The following is a 21,746-nucleotide window of genomic DNA, read 5'->3' as shown; positions in this document are numbered from 1 at the left end:
CCTACTGTAATTGTGGGACTATCCGTCTCTCTTTTCAATGCTGTTAGAGTTTGTTTTATGTATTTTGAAGCCCCGTCATTGGGTGCATAAATATTTATTATGGTTATGTCCTCTGGGCGTACTGACCCTTTTACCATTATATGGTGTCTTTGCTTATCCTTTGCGGTGGATTTTACTTTAAAGTCTATTTTGTCAGAAATTAATATTGCCACTCCTGCTCTTTGTTGATTGTTGTTTGCTTGATATATTTTTTTTCCATCCTTTGAATTTTAGTTTGTGTCTTTATGTCTAAGGTATGTCTCTTGTAGGCAGCATAGAGATGGATCATGTTTTTTTAATCCATTCTGCCACTCTGTATCTCTTTATTGGTGCATTTAGTCCGTTTACATTCAGCCTAATTATGGATAGGTATGAGTTTAGTGCTGTCATTTTGATGTCTTTTTTCTATCAACAGTTTCTTTGTTCCACTTAATTTTCTGTGCTCAGCCGCTTTTCTTTACATATTTCTTTTTCCTCTTTTTCATTGTTGTTGATTTTGTATTTGCTGAGTGTGTTTTCCTTCGTTTTTATTTTGATGTGTAGGATTGTTAGTTTCCTTTGTGGTTACCTTAATATTTACCCCTATTTTTCTAAGTTTAAACCAATCTTTTATTTCTTTATATCATCTTGACTTCTTCTCCATATGAAAGACCTATGACTACATTTTCTAGTCCTCCTTTTTGTTTTAATGTTGTCATCTTTTACGTATTGATGTCTCTATTTCTCTTTTTTCAGTGTTTTAGCTTTGATTAATTTTTGTGAGTTCCCTATCTGGGTTCGTATCTGGCTACTCTGTCCTGTGTTCAAGTCTTGGGTTGTTTTCCAATATTATTGATTTTCTAACCAGAAGACTCCCTTTAGTATTTCCTGTAATTTTGGTTTAGTTTTTGCAAATTCCCTAAACTTCTGTTTATCTGGAAATGCCCTAATTTCACCATCATATTTGAAAGACAGTTTTGCTGGATATATAATTCTTGGCTGGCAATTCTTTTCCCCTTCAAGGCTTTATATATGTCACCCCATTGCCTTCTTGCCTGCGTGATTTCTGCTGAGTATTCCAAGCTTAGTCTTATTGACTCTCCTTTGTAGATGACTTTTCGTTTATCCCTACCCAGAAAACCCAGTGCCATCGAGATCGTTTATCCCTAGCTGCTCTTAAAATTTTCTCTTTATTTTTGGTTTTGGCAAGTTTGGTTATAATATGTCTTGGTGACTTTCTTTTGGGATCTACCTTGTGTGAGATTCAATGAGCATCTTGGATAACTATCTTCTCATCTTTCATGATATCAGGGAAGTTTTCTGCCAACAGATCTTCCACAATTCTCTCTGTATTTTCTGTTACTCCCCCTTGTTCTGGTACTCCAATCCCACGTAGGTTATTCCTCTTGACAGATAGGGTTATTCCCACATAATTCTTAGCATTTCTTCATTTTTTTAAATTCTTTTATCTGATTTTTCCTCAGATAAGTTGGTGTCCAGTGCTTCATCTTCAGTATCACTAATTCTGACTTCCATTCCCTCAATTCTGCTCCTATAATTTTCTATTGAGTTGTCTAATTCTGAAATTTTATTGCTAATCTTCTGGATTTCTGTTTCCTGTCTCTCTATGGATTCTTGCAGCCTGTTAAATTTGTCATTATGGTCTTGTATAACCTTCTTAAGTTTCTCTATTTCTTTGTCTGTGTTTTCCTTAACTTGTTCGGCATTTTGCCTTCATCTCTTGAAAACAAAATAAAAACTAAAACCCGTTGCCGTCGAGTTGATTCCAACTCATAGTGACCCTATAGGACAGAGTAGAACTGCCCCATAGAGTTTCCAAGGCACGCCTGGCAGATTTGAACTGCTTACCTTTAGGTTAGCAGCCGTAGCACTTAACCACTATGTCACCAGGGTTTCCAAATGTCAGCCCACTGAATTGGCCAGGAATCGAACTGGGGTCAACTGCTTGGAAGGCAGCTATGCTCACCACTATACCACCAATGCTGCACGTTTTTGAAGAGTTCTGTATATTAATCTTTTGTATTATGCCTCCGATAAGTCCAGGAAGTTCTCTTCCTCCGGAAAATTTCATGATTCTTTGTTTTGGGAGCTTTGAAGCCATCATGGTCTACCTCGTTATGTGATTTGGTATTGACTGTTGCCTCTGAGCCACCATAAGGTATAGTTTTTATTTATCTTAAGTTTGCTTACTGTGTCCTAGCTTCTTGTTTTGTTTTGTTTTGGTATGCCCAAATAGGGTGCTCATGTGAACTAGTTTGATTATTGCCACCTTTGAAGCTCTAATGGCCTGTCACCAGGTGGTTAGATTTGTTATTAGGTGTGTGCACCCAGGAGTCTGTTTACTTTTCTTGTATAGATTTAGCTTAGGTGCCCGGATAGTCGGTCACCAAGTGTATGGTACAGGCTCTTACCTACAGTCCTAGATGAGCAGGGGTGATTGGAGTAGGCACAGGTATCTGGCTGTGGTAGGGGGTCACACACTGAGAAAGGCAGGGGGCTGACAGCTGCCCCTGAGTGGCTGGGAGGAATGCATGTCCCTGTTCCCTAGTGTGCATAGGTGTGTGGGTTTTGCAGCTGGACTATGGGCACCCAATGTTGTTGGCTGTAAGGACTGGGGGGCACCACTTATTCTTGGACCCTGTTGCAGGTAGATAGGTGGCATGGGTGGAGCTACCAGCCCTCAGGCCACTGATGTGGGTAGGTGAGGATTCTGCTTAATGGGCAGAGAGTTGTCAAATGTCATGAACCTTCCACTCCACCTTATAGCTGATACAGTGACATTAGGCTTCATGTATATATCCTGTTGTACTGTGCTAATGAGGGCCTACCTGTTGAAATAGGCCCACACAGGTCTATGCAGGGGTGAAAGACATTCAAAGTCTGTGGACCCCTTATGCCTGTGCCTGCCCTGAGTTCACGGCTTAGGGGAGCTGGCAGATTATTTTTCCCTGTTTTTCAATTTGTTCCCTTTCTCAGACTGGGAGAATGGCTCAGGTGTCATGACAGGCCCTACTTTGGCCCAGGGGAAGTGGCAATCCACAATCACTGAAGCCAGCCCCGGACTGGTGCAGAGCGGGGAGGGAGTAGGGAGAGAGGTCCTTCCCAAACAGGGTATTTTTTGATCCATGCGGTAGGTTAGATGCCTGTACTTATCTCTTGCTGATTGAGGACTGCTTCTTGCTGGCTCTAGAGGGTTGAGCAGACTCTCTGCTACTGGGTCTCTCCTAATGTGGAAAACGTGTCCTGAATGCCACTGCTTGCCTCACTGCGCTCATCAGCTGATCTGGCCTCCAGGTTGCTGGTTCCTGCCGGGTTAGGTCTGGCAACTCCTTGCTGCTTCTGAATTGCCTCTCCCTTCCCCTTCCACTCAGTCTGATTCCTCAACTTTGCCTTTGATGTTCAGGGCTCCTAGATTGTCGTACATAATCGATTCACTTGTTTTTTCTGGTCTTTGTTGTAAGAGGGACCACCGGAAGTGCCTAACTACTCTGGCATATGGGGTCCACCCTCTTTTTCTTTCTTTTTTTTTTTAATTGTGCTTTAGGTGAAAATTTACAGTTCAAATTAATTTCTCATTCAAAATTTATACACGTATTATTTTGTGACATTGGTTGCAATCCCCACAATGTGACAGCATGCTACCCTTTCCACCCAGGCTGCCTGTGTCCATTCCTCTAGGTCCTATTCCTTCCTGCCTTCTTGTTCTGATTTGGTCCGGAGCTGCCCATTTGGTCTCTTATATTTTATTAAACTAAGAAGCATGCTCCTCACATGTGTTGTTTTTTCTTTTATAAGCTTGTCTAATCTTTGCCTGAAAAGTGGGCTTCAGGAATGGTTTCATTTCTGGGTTAGCAAAGTGTCTGGGGGCCATAGTTCAGGAGTTCTTTCAGGCTCTGTCAGACCAGTAAGTATGGCCTTTTTACCTGAATTTGAATTCTGTTCTACATTTCTCTCCTTCTCTGTCTTGGACTGTCTGCTGTGATCCCTCCCAGGCACCATCTAGTTCTTCTGGTCTCACACTGGTGGAGTCTCTGGTTCATGTAGTCCTTTAGTCCTTTGGGCTAGTATTTTCCTTGTGTTTTTGCTCTCCTTCAGTCTCCTTTCCTCCAGGTGGGACAGAACCAACAGATGTATCTTAGATGGCTGCTTGCAGGCTTTTAAGACCCCGGACACTAGTCAGCAAAGTGATGTAAAACATTTCCTTTATAAACCTTGTTAAGCCAGTTGACCTAGAAGTCCCCCAAACCTATGTTCCCCAGACATCAGCCCCAGCTGCTTGGTCCTGCAAAGTGTTTGGATGTGTCTAGGAAACTCTATACTGTTGCTTTGGTCCAGTTGAGCTGATTTCCCCTATATTGTGTGTTGTCCTTCACATTGCAAAAGTTGAACCTTGGCTTCTACCTAGTTAGTGATTTCCCCTTCCATTCCCTACCCACCCTTGTAACCATCAAAGAATACTTTTTTTCTGGATTTAAACCTTTTCTTGAAGTTTTATAATAGTGGTCTCATACAGTGTTTGTCCTCTTTTGATGGACTTATTTCATTCAGTGTAATGCCGTCCATATTCATCCATGTTGTGAGATGTTTCCCAGATTCATCATTGTTCTTTATCATTGCATAGTATTCCATTGTATGTACCATAATTTTTTTATCCATTGATCTGTTGATGGGCACTTAGATCGTTTCCATCTTTTTGCTACCGTGAATAGTTCTGCAATGAACATGGGTGTGCATATGTCTATTCATGTGATGGCTGGTATTTCCTAGGAGTGGGATTGGTGGATCATATGGTATTTTTATTTCTAGCTTTTTAAGGACACACCATATCATTTTCCAAAGTGGTTGTATCATTTTACCATTTCCATCAGCAGTGCCTAAGAGTTTCAATCCCCCCACCTCTCCAACATTTGTTTTGTTTTTTTGGATTAGTGCCAGTATTGTCAGGGTGAGATGGTATCTTAATGTAGTTTTGACTTACATTTCTCAAATGGGTAATGATTGTGAGCATTTCCTCATTTTTCTGTTAGGTGCCCAAATGTTTTCTTTGGTGAAGTCTCTGTTCATATCCTTTGCACATTTTTAATTGGATTGTTTGTCTTTTTGTTGTTGGGGTATTGCCATATTTTGTAGATTTTTGAGATTAGACCCTTCTCAGATAAGCCACAGCCAAAATTTTTTCTCACTCTGTAGGTTCTCTTTTTACTCTTTTGGTGAAGTCTTTTGATAAGTGTTTGATTTTTAGGAGCTCCCAGTTATCTAGTTTCTCTTCTGGTGTTTGTGCATTGTTATTTATGGTTTGTCTCCCATTCGTCTGTCACTTTGTTGTACTGTGGGGGCTTGCGTGTTGCTGTGATGCTGGAAGCCATGCCACTAGTATTCAAATACCAAAAGGGTCACCTGTGGCAGACAGGTTTCAAATGAGCTTCCAGACTAAGACAGTCTAGGAAGAAGGACCCAGTGGTCTACTTCTGAAAAGAATTATCCAGTGAAAACCTTATGAATAGCACCAGAACATTGTCAGATATAGTGTCAGAAGATGAGCCCCTTAGCTTGGAAGGCACTCAAATTACAACTGGGGAAGAGCTGGCTCCCCAAAATAAAGTCGACCTTAATGACGTGGATGGAGTCAAGCTTTCAGGGCCTTCATTAGCTGATGTGGCATGAATCAAAATGAGAAGAAACAGCTGCAAACCTCCATTAAGAATCAGAATGTGGAATGTACAAAGTATGAATCCAGGAAACTTGGAAATCATCAAAAATGAAATGGAACACATAAACATTGATATTCTAGGCATTAGTGAGCTGAAATGGACTGGTATTGGCCATTTTGAATCAGACAATCATATGGTCTGCTATGTAGGGAATAACAAATTGAAGAGGAATGGCCTGACATTCATAGTCAAAAAGAACATTTCAAGATCTATCCTGAAGTACAACACTGTCAATGGTAGGATAATATCCATACACCTACAAGGAAAACCAGTTAATAAGACTATTATTCAAATATACACACCAATCACTAAGGCCAAAGATGATGAACTTGAAGATTTTTACCAACTTCTGCAGCCTGCAATTGATAGAACATGCAATCAGGATGCATTGATAATTACTGGTGATTGGAATGGGAAAGTTGGAAACAAAGAGGAAGAATTGGTAGTTGGAAAATATGGCCTTGTTGATGGAAACAATGCTGGATACCACGTGACAGAATTTTGCAAGACCAACAACTTCTGTATTGCAAATACTTTTTTCACCAACATAAATGGTGACTTTACACATGGACCTTGCCAGGTGGAACACACAGGAATCAAATTGATTACATCTATGGAAAGAGACTATGGAAAGCTCAATATCATCGGTCAGAATAAGACCAGGGGCCAACTGTGGAACAGACCACCAATTGCTAATATGCAAGTTCAAGTTGAAACTGAAGAAAATTAGAACAGATCCACAAGAGTCAAAGTACGAACTTGAGTGTATCCCGCCTGAATTTAGAGACCACCTGAAGAATAGATGTGAGGCATTGAACACTAATGACTGAAGACAGGACAATTTGTAGAATGACATCAAGGGTATTATACATGAAGACAGCAAGAGGTCATTAAAAAGACAGGAAAGAAAGAAAAGACCAAAATGGATGTCAGAAGAGACTCTGAAACTTACTCTTGAACACTGAGTAGCTAAAGTGAAAGGAAGAAATGATGAAGTAAAAGAGCTGAACAGAAGCTTTCAAAAGGTGGCTAGAGAAGACAAAGTAAAGTATTATAATGACATGTGCAAAGACCTGGAGATAGAAAACCAAAACAATCTCAGCGTTTCTCAAGCTGAAAGAACAGAAGAAAAAATTCAATATTGAAGGATTCATCAAGGAAAATATTAAACGATGCAGGAAGCATCAAAAGAAAATGGAAGGAATACAGAGTTACTATAGCAAAAAGTTTTCGTTTTTTGGATAGCAAAAAGAATTGGTAGGCATAACCGTTTCAGGAGGTAGCATATGATCAGGAGCCAATTGTACTGAAGGAGGAAGCCCAAGCTGCACTGAAGGCATTGGCAAAAAACAAGGCTCCAGTAATTGATGGATACCAATTGAGATGTTTCAACAAACAGATGCAGCGCTGGAAGTGCTCATTCATCTATGCCAAGAAATTTGGAAGACATCCATATTTACAGCTGTTGTCAAGAAAGGTGATCCAACCGAATGTGGAAATTATCGAACAATATCATTACTATCACATGCAAGCAAAATTTGCTGAAGATCATTCAAAAGTGGCTGCTGCAGTATATACACAGGGAACTTCCAGAAATTCAAGCTGGATTCAGAAGAGGACATGGAACCAGGATATCATTGCTGATGTCAGGTGGATTCTGGTTGAATGCAGGAATGCCAGAAAGATGTTTACCTGTGTCTTATTGACAGTGCAAAGATATTCAACTGTGTGGATCATGACAAAATATGGATAGTATTAGGAAGAATGGAAATTCCAGAACAATTAATTGTGCTCACAAGAACCTATACATAAATCAAGAGCCAGTCATTCAAAAAGAACAAGGGGATACTGCATGGTTTAAAGTCAACAAAGGTGTGTGTCAAGGTTGTATCCTTTCACCATACTTATTCAACCTGTATCCTGAGCAAATAATCCGAGAAGCTGGACTATATGAAGAGTAATTCAGCAGCAGGTTTGGAGGAAGACTCATTAACAACCTGCAATATGCAGATGTATACAACCTTGCTCGCTGAAAGTGAAGAGGACTTGAAGCACTTACTGATGAAGATCAAAACCACAGTCTTCAGTATAGATTACACCTCAACATAAAGAAAAATCCTCACAACTGGACCAATAAGCCACATCATGATAAAGGGAGAAAAGATTAAAGTTGCCAAGGATTTCGTTTTACTTGGATCCACAATCAACACCCATGGAAGTTGCAGTCAAGAAATCAAAAGACCCATTGCATTGGGCGAATCTGCTGCAAAAGGCCTCTTTAAAGTTTTAAAAAGCAAAGATGTCACCTTGAATACTAAGGTGCTCCAGACCCAAGCCCTGGTGTTTTCAATTGCCTCATGTGCATGAGAAGGCTGGATAATGAATAAGAAAGCCCAAAGAATTGATGCCTTTAAATTCTGGTGCTGGAGGAGAATATTGAATATACCATGGACTGCCAGAAGAATAAACAAATCTGTCTTGGAAGAAGTACAATCAGAATGCTCATTAGAAGCAAGGATGGTGAGACTACATCTCACAAAATTTGGACATGTTACCAGGAGGGATCAATCCCTGGAGAAGGACATCATGCTTGGTAAAGAAAGGGTCAGCATAAAAGAAAAAGACCCTCAACGGGATGGATTAACACAATGGCTGCAACAATGGGCCAAGCACAACAATGGTCATAAGGATGGCGTAGGAGCGGGCAGTGTTTTGTTCTGTTTGTTGTAAATAGGGTTGCTATGGGTTGGAATCACCTGGATGACACCTAACAACAACAGCATGCTGTTGTGTGCTATTTATGCCATGTGTTAGGGCCCCTGGAGTTGTCCATGTTTTTTCTTCCATGATATTTATTGTTTTAAATTTTATATTTAGGTCTTTGATCCATTTTTAGTTAGTTTTTGTGCAAGGTGTGAGATTTGGGTCCTGTTTCATTGTTTTTTTAGATGCACATCCAGTTATGCCAGCACAGTTTGTTTTCCCAGTTAATGAAGTTTGGCCCTTTGTCAAATATCAGCTGCTCATAGATGATGTATTTACACGTGGGTTCCCAGTTCTGTTCCATTGGTCTATGTGTCTGTTGTGCCAGTACCAGGCTGTTTTGACTACCATGGCAGCATAATAGGTTCTAAAATCAGATAGTGTGAGGCCTCCCACTTTGTTCTTCTTCAGTCCAGACCCTCTTATTCAGTAATGCCTTACTTATCCAGGGCTTCTTCCCTTTCCATGTGAAGTTGGTGATTTGTTTCTCCATCTTGTAAAAAAATGTCATTGGAATTTGGATCAGGATTACATTGTATCTGTAGATTGCTTTGGGTAGAATTGACATTCACAATGTTGAGCCTTCCTATCCATGAGCATGGAATGTTTTTCCACTTATGTAGGTCTCTTTTGGTTTCTTGCAGTAGTGTTTTGCAGTTTTCTTTGTATAGGTCTTTTGTGTCCCTAGTTAGATTTATTCCCTAAGTACTTTATCTTCTTGAAGGCTATTGTAAATGGTATTGATTTGGTGATTTCTTTTCTGAAGTTCTCTTTGTTGGTGTAGAGGCATCCTACTGATTTTTGAATGTTTATCTTACATCCTGGTGTTTTGCTGAAATCTTAGTTTCAGTAGGTTTCTTGTGGATTCTTTGGGGTTTTCTGTGTATAAAATTGTATCATCCACAAATAGGGATACTTTTACTTCTTCCTTACCAATTTGGATGCCCTTTCTTTCTTTTCCTTGCCTAATTGCTCTGGCTAGGACCTTGGCTGCTGTTCTGTGGAGTTCTGTGTGTACATGTCTATGAGATCAAGTTGGTTGATTGTGGCATTAAATCTTCCATAACTTAATTGAGTTTCTTTCTAGATGTTCTTTCCTTTATCAAAACTTGTCTGTTGAGGTGTCCTACTATTATTGTGGAGCTGTCTATTTCTCTTTTCAATGCCGTTAGAGTTTGTTTTATGTATTTTGGAGCTCTGTCATTGGGTGCATATATATATATATATATATATATATATATATATATATATATATATATATATATATATAATGGTTATGTCGTCCTGGTGTATTGACCCTTTAACCATTATGTACTGTCTTTCTTTTCCTTTAGGGTGCACTTTACTTTAAAGTCTATTTTATTGGAGATTAATATTGCCACTCCTGCTCATTTTTGGTTGTTGTTTGCTTGATATATTATTTCCATTCATTGAGTTTTAATTTTTTATGTCTTCGTGTCCAAGGTGTTTCTCTTCTTTACAGCATGTAGATGGATCATTTTTTATTATTATTAATCTGCTGCTCTGTGTCTCTTTACTGGTATATTTAGGCCATTTCCATTCAGTGTAATTATTAATAGGTACCAGTTTACTGCTGTCACTTTGATGTATTTGTGTGTGTGTGTGTGTGTGTGTGTGTGTGTGGTGTTGACAGTTTCTTAGTTCCACTTAATTTTATGTGCTGAGTTCTTTTTGTTTATGTATTTTCTTTTTATCACTTTCATTACCGTTGATTTTGTGTTTGCTGAGTCTTTATGTTTTTCTTCTTTTTTATTTTTTGGGTAGGTTTGTTAGCTTTCTTTGTGGAAATTTACCTTTATTTTTCTAAGTTCAAACTAGTCTTTTATTTCTTCTTATCACCTTAACTTCCTCTTCACATGGAAGTTCTACTGTTTATTCCTTCGTTTTTGTATTGATGTTGTCACCATTTACATATTGAAGTGTCTGGTTCTCTATTTTCAGTCTTTTAGCTTTGATTTGTTTTTGTGAATTTCCCATCTGGGTTTATAACTGGTTGATCTGTCCTGTGTCGTGGTCTGGGATTGTTGTCTGACGTTGTTGCTTCTCTAACTGAAGGCCTCCCTTTAATATTTCTTGTTATTTTCACCTGGTTTTTACAAAATCTCTTAATTTCTGTTCATCTGAAAGTGACCTAATATTGCCATTATATTTGAGAAGCAATTTTCCTGGATATATATATATAATTCTTGGCTGGCAGTTTTTTTGTTTCCTTCAAGGCTTTATATATGTCATCCCATTGCCTTCTTGCCTCCATAGTTTCTGCTGAGTAGTCAGAACTTAGTCTTATTGGTTCTACTTGTAGGTGACTTTTCGTTTATCCCTAGCTGCTCTCAGATTCTTTATCTTTGGTTTTGGCAAGTTTGATTATGATATGTCTTTTTTTGTGACATTCTTTTGGAGTCTACCCTATATGGGTTCATTCAGCTTCTTGGATAGATATCTTCTCATCTTTCAGGATATTGGGGAAGGTTTTTTTGTGAGCATATCTTCAACAATTCTCTCTGTGTTTTCTGTTATCCTCCCTTGTTCTAGTGCTCCGATCACTTGTAGGTTTTTCCTTTTGATAGTATCTCACAATTCTTATGCTTTCTTCCCTTTTTTTCTCCATTTTTTTTCTGATTTTCCTCAAAAAAACTGGTGTCAAGCGGTTTATCTTCAATATCACCAATTCTGTCTTCAATTGTCTTAATTCTGCTCCTAAGACCTTCGATTGAGTTGTCTAATTCTGAAATTTTATTGCCAATCTTTTGGATTTCTAGTTGGTGTATGGTCTCTCGCAGACTGTTTATTCTTACATTTTGTTTTTGTATTGTTTTCCTGAGTTGTTCTGTTGCTTTTTCTGTGTGTTCCTTGGCTTAATCTGAGTTTTGCTTCATCTCCTTTCTGATCTCTTGGAGAGCTGCATATATGTCTTTTGAATTCTTCATCAGGCAGTTCCATTGCCTTATTTTCTTCCAGAAGGTTTTCTGAGTCTTTATTTTGGTTGCATGTTGGAGCCATCTTATCTTGTTTCTTTATGTGATTCAATATTGACTGCTGTCTGTGAGGCATCAATGTTATTATATTTATTTTTGTTTTACTACATTCTCTCTTTTTCTTTTGTTTTGATATGCCCAAGTAGGCTAGGCATGTGAGCAACTCAGGTTGTTGGTGTCACTGAAGCTCTCATGTCCTATCTCCAGGTGGTCAGAGCAGCTGTTAGGTATGTGAGCCCAGCAGTCTATTCACTGTTCTTGCAGGGTGAGGTTATCCAGGGCACACACAGATGTCTGGGTCATCGGTTACCAAGTGTGTGGTGCAGACTCTCCCCTACAGTCCTAGGCAAGGTAGGGCTGTGTGGGTGTTCAGAGCAGGCACAGGTCTTGGTTGCAGTGTGGAGGGGGGCAATGTGTGGGGCAAGGCAGGGGGATGACAGCTGCCCCTGGGTACCTGGATGGAGAAAGTTTCCCTGTCCCCACAGCACAAATTGGGGTGGATAGTGTAGCTGGTTCTTGAGTGCCCAGTGCCATTGGCTGGAGGGATTGGGAGGCACCACTAATTCTCATAACACTACCATGGGTGGCTAGATGGAGTGGGTTATACCACCAGCCCTCAGATCCCTGGTGTGGGTGGGTGAGACACCTTCTTAGGGGGCAGGGGGGTGTTGAATGTTACAAATCTGTGCTGCCCCTTGACTGCTGCAACTGAAAATGAGCTTTAGGTGTATGCCCTCCTGTTTTATACTAATGACAGCATGCAGTGTTGAACCAGCCCACAAGGGACTGGGCGGGGGTGAGGGGCACTGCAAGTCCATTGACCCCATATTTCAGTGGTTGGGCAAAGGGGCAGGGCCTCCTGACTGACCCTGAGTTCCTGGCTTGGAGGGCATGGCATTGTTGAATACTGCAGGACTGGTGTTGGAGTAGGGTGGGGAGTGGGTGAGAGGAAAGAAGTGCTTCTCTGCTGTGAAGTTCTGGAGAGGGGGGCAGAGGTTATTTTGCTAGCACATGGAGTAGGTTGAGGGCTTGCACGTAACTCTCGCAGGTCTGGTGTCCCTCCCGTTTGGTTCTAGAGGTGCATGTCAGTTCACTGCTGCTTGGTTGCACCAGATTGGGGAGCCTTGGCTTGGGACGCTGCTGCTTGCCGCAGCCCGTGTGTGCTGCGCAGACTCAGCTAGCAGGGCACCAGCGAATCTGTAGTCTGCAGTTTCCTGTTTCTGCTGCCTTTGAATTGTCACTCCTTCCACCCTCAGCTCAGTTCGATTCTTCAGCTTTGTCTTTGACTATTAGGGTTCCTAGATTGTCACATATATTCGATTCACTTGTTTTTTCTTGTCTTTGCTCTAAGAGACATGACAGGAAGCATCTGACTCTTCCGCCATCTTGGCCTCTCCTCACTCACATTTATTTTTATGTACTTTTACTTATTTTTGCCATTTTTTTATTTTGTTTTCTGTTTATGATACTTTCTTCTTTGCTTCTCCTTTTCCTCTTCTTCTTCCCCTCCTCCTCCTCATTCTCTTTCAGTATTTAGTTAGAAAGGTCAGATCTTTTTTTAAAACACTATTTCTTTTGAGGGGGTAGGGACGTAATTGGATTGAAGCTCTCCATTCCTTTTTTTTTTTTTCAATTCTAGGAATGTCTCATGAATTTGCATTACACAAATTCAGTACTATATTTTTCTATCATTAATCAGTAATCTATATTATGCCCCTCTATGATGTAATGCTTTTACTTTTTTCCCTCCTTTTTCTCCCATACTACCTTCCATGTTAAGATTATCTGGGACTTTAAATGTATTGCACTATCATTAGTATTACCATTTTTTAAAGTAACCATAACTTATTTAAGCTTAAATGTAAATTTTACTGGTTCACTTGCTCACTCTCACTTCTTTTATTTTACATATTCCTCTTAAATTCATTTTTTATTTTGTTGAAGTTCATCTTATAGTCATTCTTTCAGAGAGCATTCTTTTTGGAGAGTAAATTTTCTGAGTTTTTGCATGATATAACATGTCTTTTTCTTTTTTTGGCATATTCACTTGAAAGACAGTTTGGCCATAGAATAGTAGGGGACATAATTATTTCCCCTCAGAATTTTGAAAATATTGCTACTTTGTCTTCTTTCATTCAGTTCTGCCAAGGAGAAATCTAATCTCAATAGCATTCTCATATTTTGGTAGGTAATTTAATTTTCTCTGTTCTTGGTCCTCTCGAATTTTACTTTGTTTTTTTTCTGGGTGTGGTTGGCTTTACATTTACCTCACTGGGTCCTTCCTTTTAAGCTGATGTCTATCTATTATCTTTCTTCAGCTCTGGGAAATTTACTTTTGCATTTAGCTCTATGAAAGAGAAAACAGTTTCACAAAATCCACACAACCAAATGGCTAAGCTTGTTAATACCTTGTTTGCATCATTCTTCCCTACCACTCTCTTCCCATGCAGCCTAACCCCAGGGAACAGTGATTTTCTTGCTATTCCTTAGCGTCACCAAGTTCTTTTATACTTCGGAGAATTGGCATGCCAAGTCTCTAAATTCTCTGATACACAGCCCTTCTTGTCCCGGCTGAATCATCACTCTGAACTGCCAATTATGGTTTTCTTTTTCTTTTTCTGATCTCCGGCAGCACTCTACTCACACCTGTAAAATAGTCCCTGGGTGGTACAAACAGTTACTGTGCTGGGATGCTAACTGAAAGGTGAAAGGTTCCAGACCACCCAGAGGGACCTCAGAAGAAAGGCCTGGTGACCTACTTCCACAGCCACTGAACACCCTGTGGATCACAGTTCTACTCTGACACACATGGGATCACCGTGAGTTGGAATCAGCCTGATGACATGCATACAGACACTACTTGACTGGTTTCCTAGGTTAAGGACCACATCTTTGTCATCTGTGTTTTTCCCACAGTGTCTAGAACCATGCTTAATAATAGGTAACATTAATAGAGCATTTACAAGTTTTGGGCACTGTTCAAAGTGTTTTACATGCAATAACTCATTGGAAACTGATGACAGCTGTATGTGGTAGCTTTGTTGTTGTCAGGTGCCATCAACTCAGTTTGGACTCATGGCAACCTATGTACAACAGAACAGAACACTGCCCAGTCCTGTGCCATTCTCACAATCCTTGTTATGCTTAAGCCCACTGTGTCAATCCATCTCCTTGAGGGTCTTCCACTTTTTCATTGACCCTCTACTTTGCCAACAATGATGTCCTTCTCCAGGGACAGATCCCTCCCGTTAACATGTCCAAAGTATATAAGTAGTCTCGCCATCCTTGCTTCTAATGAGCATTCTGGTTGTACTCCTTCCAAGATAGATTTCTTTGTTCTTTTGGCTGTCCATGGTATAGTCAATATTCTTTGCCAACACCATAATTCAAAGGCACCAATTTTTCTCCTGTCTTCCTTATTCAATGTCCAGTTTTCACAAGCATATGAGGCAACTGAAAACACCATGGCTTGGGTCAGGCATACCTTAGTCTTCAAGGTAACATCTTTGCTTTTCAACACTTTAAAGAGGTCTTTTGCAGCCGATTTGCCCAATGCAATGTGTCTTTGATTTCTTGACTGCTGCTTCCATGAGTGTTGATTGTGGATCCAAGTAAAATGAAATCCTTGACAACTTCAATCTCTTCTCCGTTTATCATGATGTGTCTTATTGGTCCAGTTGTGAAGATTTTTGTTTTCTTTATGTTGAGGTGTAATCCATACTGAAGACTGTGGTCTTTGATCTTCATCAGTAAGTGCTTCAAGTCCTCTTTACTTTCAGCAAGCAAGATTGTGTCATCTGCATAATACAGGTCGTTGATGAGTCTTCCTCCAATCCTAATGCCCCGTTCTTCTTCATGTAGTCCAGCTTCTTGGATTATTTGCTCAGCATACAGATTGAATAGGTATGGTGAAAGGATACAACCCTGAAGCACACCTTTCCTGACTTTAAACCATGCAGTATCCTCTTGTTCTGTTCGAAAGACTGGCTCTTGATCTATGTATAGGTTCCTCAGGAGCACAATTAGCGTTCTGGAATTCCCATTCTTCCCAATGTCATTCATACTTTGGTATGATCCACACAGTTGAATGCCTCTGCATAGTCAATAAAACACAGGTAAACATCTTTTTGGTATTCTCTGCTTTCAGCCAGGATCCATCTGACATCAGCAATGATATCCCTCATTCCATGTCCTTTTCTGAATCTAGCTTGAATTTCTGGAAGTTCCCTCTTGATGTACTGCTGCAGCCACTTTTGAATGATCTTCAGCAAGATTTTATTTGCATGTGATAATAATGATATTGTTTGATAATTTCCATATTCGGTTCGACCAACTTTCTTAGGAATAGGCATAAATATGGGTCTCTTCCAGTCAGTTGGCCAGGTAGCTGTCTTCCAAATTTCTTGACAGATGTGTGGGGGTGATAGCTTTATCATCACCATTCCCATTTTACAGATGAGGAAACTAAGAGAAAATTAAGTGACTTGTCAAAGGTCACTTATAGTAATAGTATAGTAAGTGGCACAGCAGGAAGGAATTAGAACTCAGCCATCTGGCTTCAGAGCTGATATACTTAACCATGCTGAATGAGTGATTATGTAAGTAACTAAACACATTGGTAGTTATAGTGTCTAAAAAACATGGATATATATTAAAAAAAAAAAGACAGGTATGGGTGAAGGTAGTAGGTACCTGCCATGATTCTCTAAGAAAGTTTTCTTGTATTCTGTTGTGCCTTATTTTCCTTCAGTGGGTAGTCATTTCCTTATGATCTGTGATTATCAGTCCTACTCACAGCCCACCGACTGAACACAAATCAGGGTCTGAAAAGGGGATCACAAGCCACCACCATAACCTGACTTTGGAAGGCTAACAGAGTTGAAAGGAATATTATCCACAGCAGCAGCAGGTTGGACTTTCTGGATGATGTAGGACTAGAGGCCAGGAGACACCTATTGTTCAGAGTGAGTTCACTGCTGAAAGTTGCAGAGACCTTTGCGCTGAGCTGCAAACACCCCATCAGAACATGCCTTGGGTCATTCTGAAACATGGTTTTAATTCCTGTTGGTCTGTCAGCAGTTGTGCTTGAATCATGATTTGTTTCCAGTATATAAGAACCACCTTCTGATTTAAACTCAGAAAAGAACAACAAAATACAAGAAAACCACATTTTAAAGTCTTCCTTATGGATCTTTTCATGCTGAGATCCATAGGGCAGCTCTAATTCACTTCCCTGGAGAGCTCATACCACCCTGCCAAGAGCTCCTGGCTGTCCACACAAGTGAGCAAAGGTGAGCTTGTCTTTATCTCGGTTGTGGACAAGCAACCCAAATCTATACTTCCTCCAGAGCAAAGCCTCAAGCCAGGGACAGTTTACCCAATTAGCAAGGTATGTGTGGATTTATTCATGCTTACTCACTGATCTGCAGTGCACAATTTCATTTGTTTTTCACCGCATCCAAGATATGAAACCCATGTGAAATTGTGCACTACAGATTAGTTAATAAGTGCAATGAAGCCTGTGCGCACCTTGCTTACTGTTTAATCCAACCCCACTATCCTAAAGCACAGGTGGTTCTGTGGGGCTACCAGCTTGTCATTAATTTGCAGCACTTACTTTGCTTTATTTATAAATGTTTTTTTTTTTTACTAAGCTTACCCAGTTCAAGGAGTCACTGGGTTATACAAACCAGGGCTTCGAACTGGTTCGTTCTGGTTCAAACCAATCCTGCGAATTTGCATTTCCACCCCAGATATACTGAATCAGAATCTACAGTTTAACGAGCTCCCCAGCTGTATCATAAACTGTGAGATCCACTGCTCTACTCGTGGTTCTCAGAGCTGGTCCCTAAACAGAAGCATCACCTGGAAACTTGTTAGAAATGCAAAGTCTCAGCAGGGCTTTGAACTGGAACAAACCAGTTTAAAGTCCTGGTACAAGGAGTTAATGTGGTTAACTGGTTACCAAAAGGTTGGAGGTTCAAGTCCACCCAGATGCACCTGGAAAAAAGGCCTGGTGATCTACTTCCAAAAAATCAACCATTGAAAATCTGAAGAGCCAGAGGCAACTCTAATTTAACTGGTACTCAGTTCAGAGTTAAGTAAGGTTTGTCAGCTATCTGGCTAATTTTATTTATATGAACAACAATAAAGATTAGTGAACACATAGCTTTCATATGATTATAATCAATTTTATGTTAATCTCAGCTTAAAAGAAATATCTCTTCATAAGAAAAACGTCAGACAATTCCCAACAGAGGCACATTCCACCAAATATCTGACCAGTACTCCTCAAAAATGTTGAGGCCATCAAAAACAAGGAAAGTCTGAAAAACTAGCACAGCCTAAGGAATATAACAACTAAATATAATGTGGTTTCTTGGATGGGATCCTGGAGCGGAAAACTAACATTAGATAAAAACTAAGGAAATCTGAATAAAGTATAGCCTTTAGCAACAACGCATCCATCTTTTTGTTCATTAGTTGAGAACAATGCGGCATACTAACGTAAGATATTAGCAATAGGGGAAGCTGGGGTGGGGCGTATGGGAATTCTCTGAACTACCTCTGAAACTTTTCTGTAAATCTAAAAGTGTTCTAAAATGAAAAGTTTGTTTTAAAAAATCTGCAAAGAAATTTGCCCTTAAGAATGAACCCTTCCTTAATCTCACCTTTTCTGAATTTCAGAAGGTGGTAGAACTTGACCAAAGCCATAACCCAGGCTGGCCGCGTCAGACGTTATCAGCGTATGACAGTGCTGTCATACGGTGCTCTAAGAGCTCTAGGTGCGTCACCTCCTGTCAGTCTCACCAAGACCCTGGCAGGCGAACATAACCAGTAGCCTATTTTAAAGTTGAGGAAACTGAGGCATAGGAACTTTGGATCATTTGCCCAGCTCACAAAGCAGCATTTGAACGCATACAGCCTGGCTCCAGCCATGTGCTCCCAACCGCCACCCTGCACTGTTCAGAAATGGAACCTCCGAAGTCTGAGTTAACAAACGGAGAGGAAAATGACAAGTCTTGACAATCCAGGACCCCAAGTGTGCTGATATGTGGGCTGATGCACCTGTCGCTGGAGTGACTTCCCTGGTTCTGAACATGTAGTCTGGTAGCTGGGCCACAGGTTTGTCATACACTGATATGCTCTCATGAAAATCAGATTCTTTGAAGGATGACGAACTTCTCTGACAAGTTTGAGACTCCAAAGAGGAAGAATTAGCCAGCAGGATAGGTCCTGAGCACAGAAGAACTGGTTGTGGATCCAAGGCTCCCATCCCTCTTCCAGCCGGGACCTGCCCCATTTAGGCTTCATGTCCCAGGTACCTCTCCCGCCTTCTGCTAGCATCTTCAAGCTCTGCTCTGGACTTCCTCACTCTGTGTAAGCAACTCCTTCTACGCATTCATCTCAGGGAGAGGAGCCTTACAATTCCTCCAGGCCAATTCTCCCTGCCTTCTCTAACGAATTCTAGAGCATGTTCTAGAACAATCTCTGACAAGTGTATTTTTAGCCTCGTTTCAAAAGTCAGAGCACCTGCAGGAATGTGACTTTCACTTTCTCCAAACGCAGCCGGTCCCTGGGCTTTCTAACAGGCAGCATAATGTGAGAGGCCCAAGACCCGACTCAGAAACCGTCCCGAAGCCTAGCACTCCTCCAGTTCTCCACATCTTAATAAATCGCACCCTCTTCTAACCCAAACCATTATGCAAACCAAAACCTAGGAGTGATGCTTCAGTCTTTTTTCCCTCATCTCCCCCAAATCTATCCATCTGCAAGTCCTGTCATCTCCACCTCTAAAGCCCACCCCAAACCCATCCATGCTCATCACCTTGCTGCCATCAGCCCAATCCAAGCTGCGCTCATCTCTCACTTAACTGTGGCAAGGATGCAACACAGAACCCCAGAGGTGGCAACTGATACTGACTTGTCATGACTTATTTGGAAATCAGAATAACCTCCACCTGCCTAACTCTTCGTCATTTTCAAACTCGGATGATGAAAAGGGAGGTCATTTATTAACTCCTTTAAACCCCCATATGTTTCTTGGAATTCTGTGATATTTGTACTTTTAACACACACAGAGTATATATACACACACAGGTAATTTTAAATGTATTGACTGTAATTTAATTTATACATATTTTAAATTTATTGATATATAGATTTATACATATTTTTAATTTGTTAACCTTGCCAGAAAAGTCTCTCCCATCTCACCTTCTCCTCCAGGTACTGGATCCTGAGGCACCAAACCACAGCTACCCCATTAGATCCTGGCTAGCTGCTGCCCCCTGCAGCCTCCTCGACCATGTTGGGATGGCTTTTCCTCTAAGCATTTGAGTGCTGTCAGCCCCTACCCTCTGGGCAGGGTGTTCTGCCTGCCATGGCGGGCTTTCCAGGACCTGTGTGTGTTTCTGTGGCTCTAGGACCTACTGGAGATGGACAACAGGGTTTGTTCCTGCCCCTGGCCTCTGCAAGTCTATTCCCAAACCACAGTGTGAGGCAGCTGTGTCTCAAAGCCTGAATCACTCAAGCTGTTTCACCAACAGAGAGAATGGGATCTTGTGACTCCTCCTAAACACTTCTGAGAGCCTGTTGGAAGCCCCAGCCCAGTACTAGTCCCATGACGAGAGGCTATTAAGAGGGGCTTCAGAGAGCTTCCAGCAGGACTGCAGCAGATGAAAACCACTGAGCTTAGATTTGGGGTGTAAGCCAGGTAGGCCCCCCAACGCACAATGCCTCCTGGGGCATGCCAGCCTGTCTACCCTGAGGAAAAAGCACTTGTCTTTAGCCGACTTCTCTCTATTCTTCAAACAGGAACATGCGTGTGGGGCTAAAACACAAACAGAGCCCAGCGGCGGTGCCGGGAGAGCGGCGGTGAGGTGGAGGACTCCAGGTTCTCTCAGGTCTGTAGAAAAGGAGATGGTTCCTGAGAGTCCAGGTGCACTCACCTTCCACTTGGAAGTGTCTCTGCTAGTTAAAGTTCTGCTAGGAGAAGCAAATCAATTAGCAGACACCTTACAAGATGGTTTATTTTATCCTAAAAAAAAAAAAATTTTTTTTTTTTTTTTACACACAGAAAATTGCTTATGAGTGTCTTGTTACTGCTTTAGGTTATCAGTTAACAAAGGCGGCTAATGAACAACATTGTTATGGAGTCAGATAAAAGACACACTGAGAATCCAGGCAAATTGTTGTAACAGAGCACTTTGCTGTGAAATAGAGCTCATCATTCTTTACACTTGGAGGGGGACCCAATCCAAGGAGAATCAGCCCACCCGTCCACCTGGAGCTTTTCACTATGCAGTCCCAGCAACACAGGGTTAATATCACAGGGGAGGAGTGTTGACAAGGGTCAGCGACACAAGGTCGATGGCAATAAGAGAATGATGTGGGTTTCCTCAACCTCTGCAAGTCATGCCTGCGTGCATAAGCTATGCACATGGTAATAATAATCACAGAATAATTATATAAGGATAAAAATAATCATTTATATTTGCATAACTCTCTACAAAACACTGAAGCTGCTTCTTCATTTAACCTTTTGTTAGCTCCATTGTTTACTTAGCCCAGAAGATCGGTAGGCCCATTGCGTGGCCATCAAGCCCCTCTTTCATTTCTTTGCACGTCCTCTCACCTCAGTACAGCCCACCATTTCCCCCCTTTGGTAGGTCACAGCCTCCATGCTTCAGTGTCCCTGGATGTTCTTAGGCCTGCGTTTGAAGTAGGATTCTCCTGGAAGCTAAGAAATCAGGCTAACTGTTCTAGAAAATGCTGCTTAACTATCTGTAAGACTGGTGATAAGGAGGCTTCAGTCATGGGTTTGGTTCCCGTTTCCGTGAGCCATTGCTGCGGGTAGGTTCCATTGCCGTGAACCGCTCCTTCATGGGAGCTCGGGATAAATGCTGTGGATTTATTAGCTTAAATCCTTTCCTACATCTAGATAAAGTGTTCATGCCTCAGCATATGCACCCAGAGTCTTGTGGAAGAGGAGCAATACGTTTCTTCAGGGTAGACGCACTGTAGATTCTGTCCCTTCTCCTTCTTGTCTCCTGAATTGAGTTCTTCGTGTAGGTCAAACACCAGCCTTAGCATTAAAATTCAAGAAATCCCCCAAAATGGAAATCATGGGCAGTTTTCCAGACTGCTGAACTACTCCTGAGGAGGGCGCTCTGTTACAGCTCAATTACCTGGGCATCTCTGAAAAAGAAGAGAACTATCTAAAAGGCAACAGAAT

At 41.1% G+C, this 21,746-nt stretch overlaps 1 protein-coding gene across 2 annotated transcripts in view; it reads right to left on the bottom strand.

The window, feature by feature from the left end:
* Nucleotides 1-13,233: 13,233 nt before the first annotated feature.
* Nucleotides 13,234-21,746, bottom strand: part of TMEM273 (transmembrane protein 273) — a 62,096-nt gene continuing 53,583 nt past the window's right edge. For both annotated transcript variants that reach the window (XM_064269850.1, XM_064269849.1), the window contains one exon: nucleotides 13,234-21,709. In XM_064269850.1, the coding sequence (XP_064125920.1) occupies nucleotides 21,685-21,709 (25 nt within the window). In that variant the 3' untranslated portion in view covers nucleotides 13,234-21,684. The remainder of the gene's footprint in view (nucleotides 21,710-21,746) is intronic.

This window comes from Loxodonta africana, chromosome 16 (genome assembly GCF_030014295.1).
Source record: "Loxodonta africana isolate mLoxAfr1 chromosome 16, mLoxAfr1.hap2, whole genome shotgun sequence".
Lineage (NCBI taxonomy): Eukaryota > Metazoa > Chordata > Mammalia > Proboscidea > Elephantidae > Loxodonta > Loxodonta africana.
The sequence above is the reverse complement of the archived record's forward strand: the minus strand, read 5'-3'. Positions and strand labels throughout refer to the sequence as shown.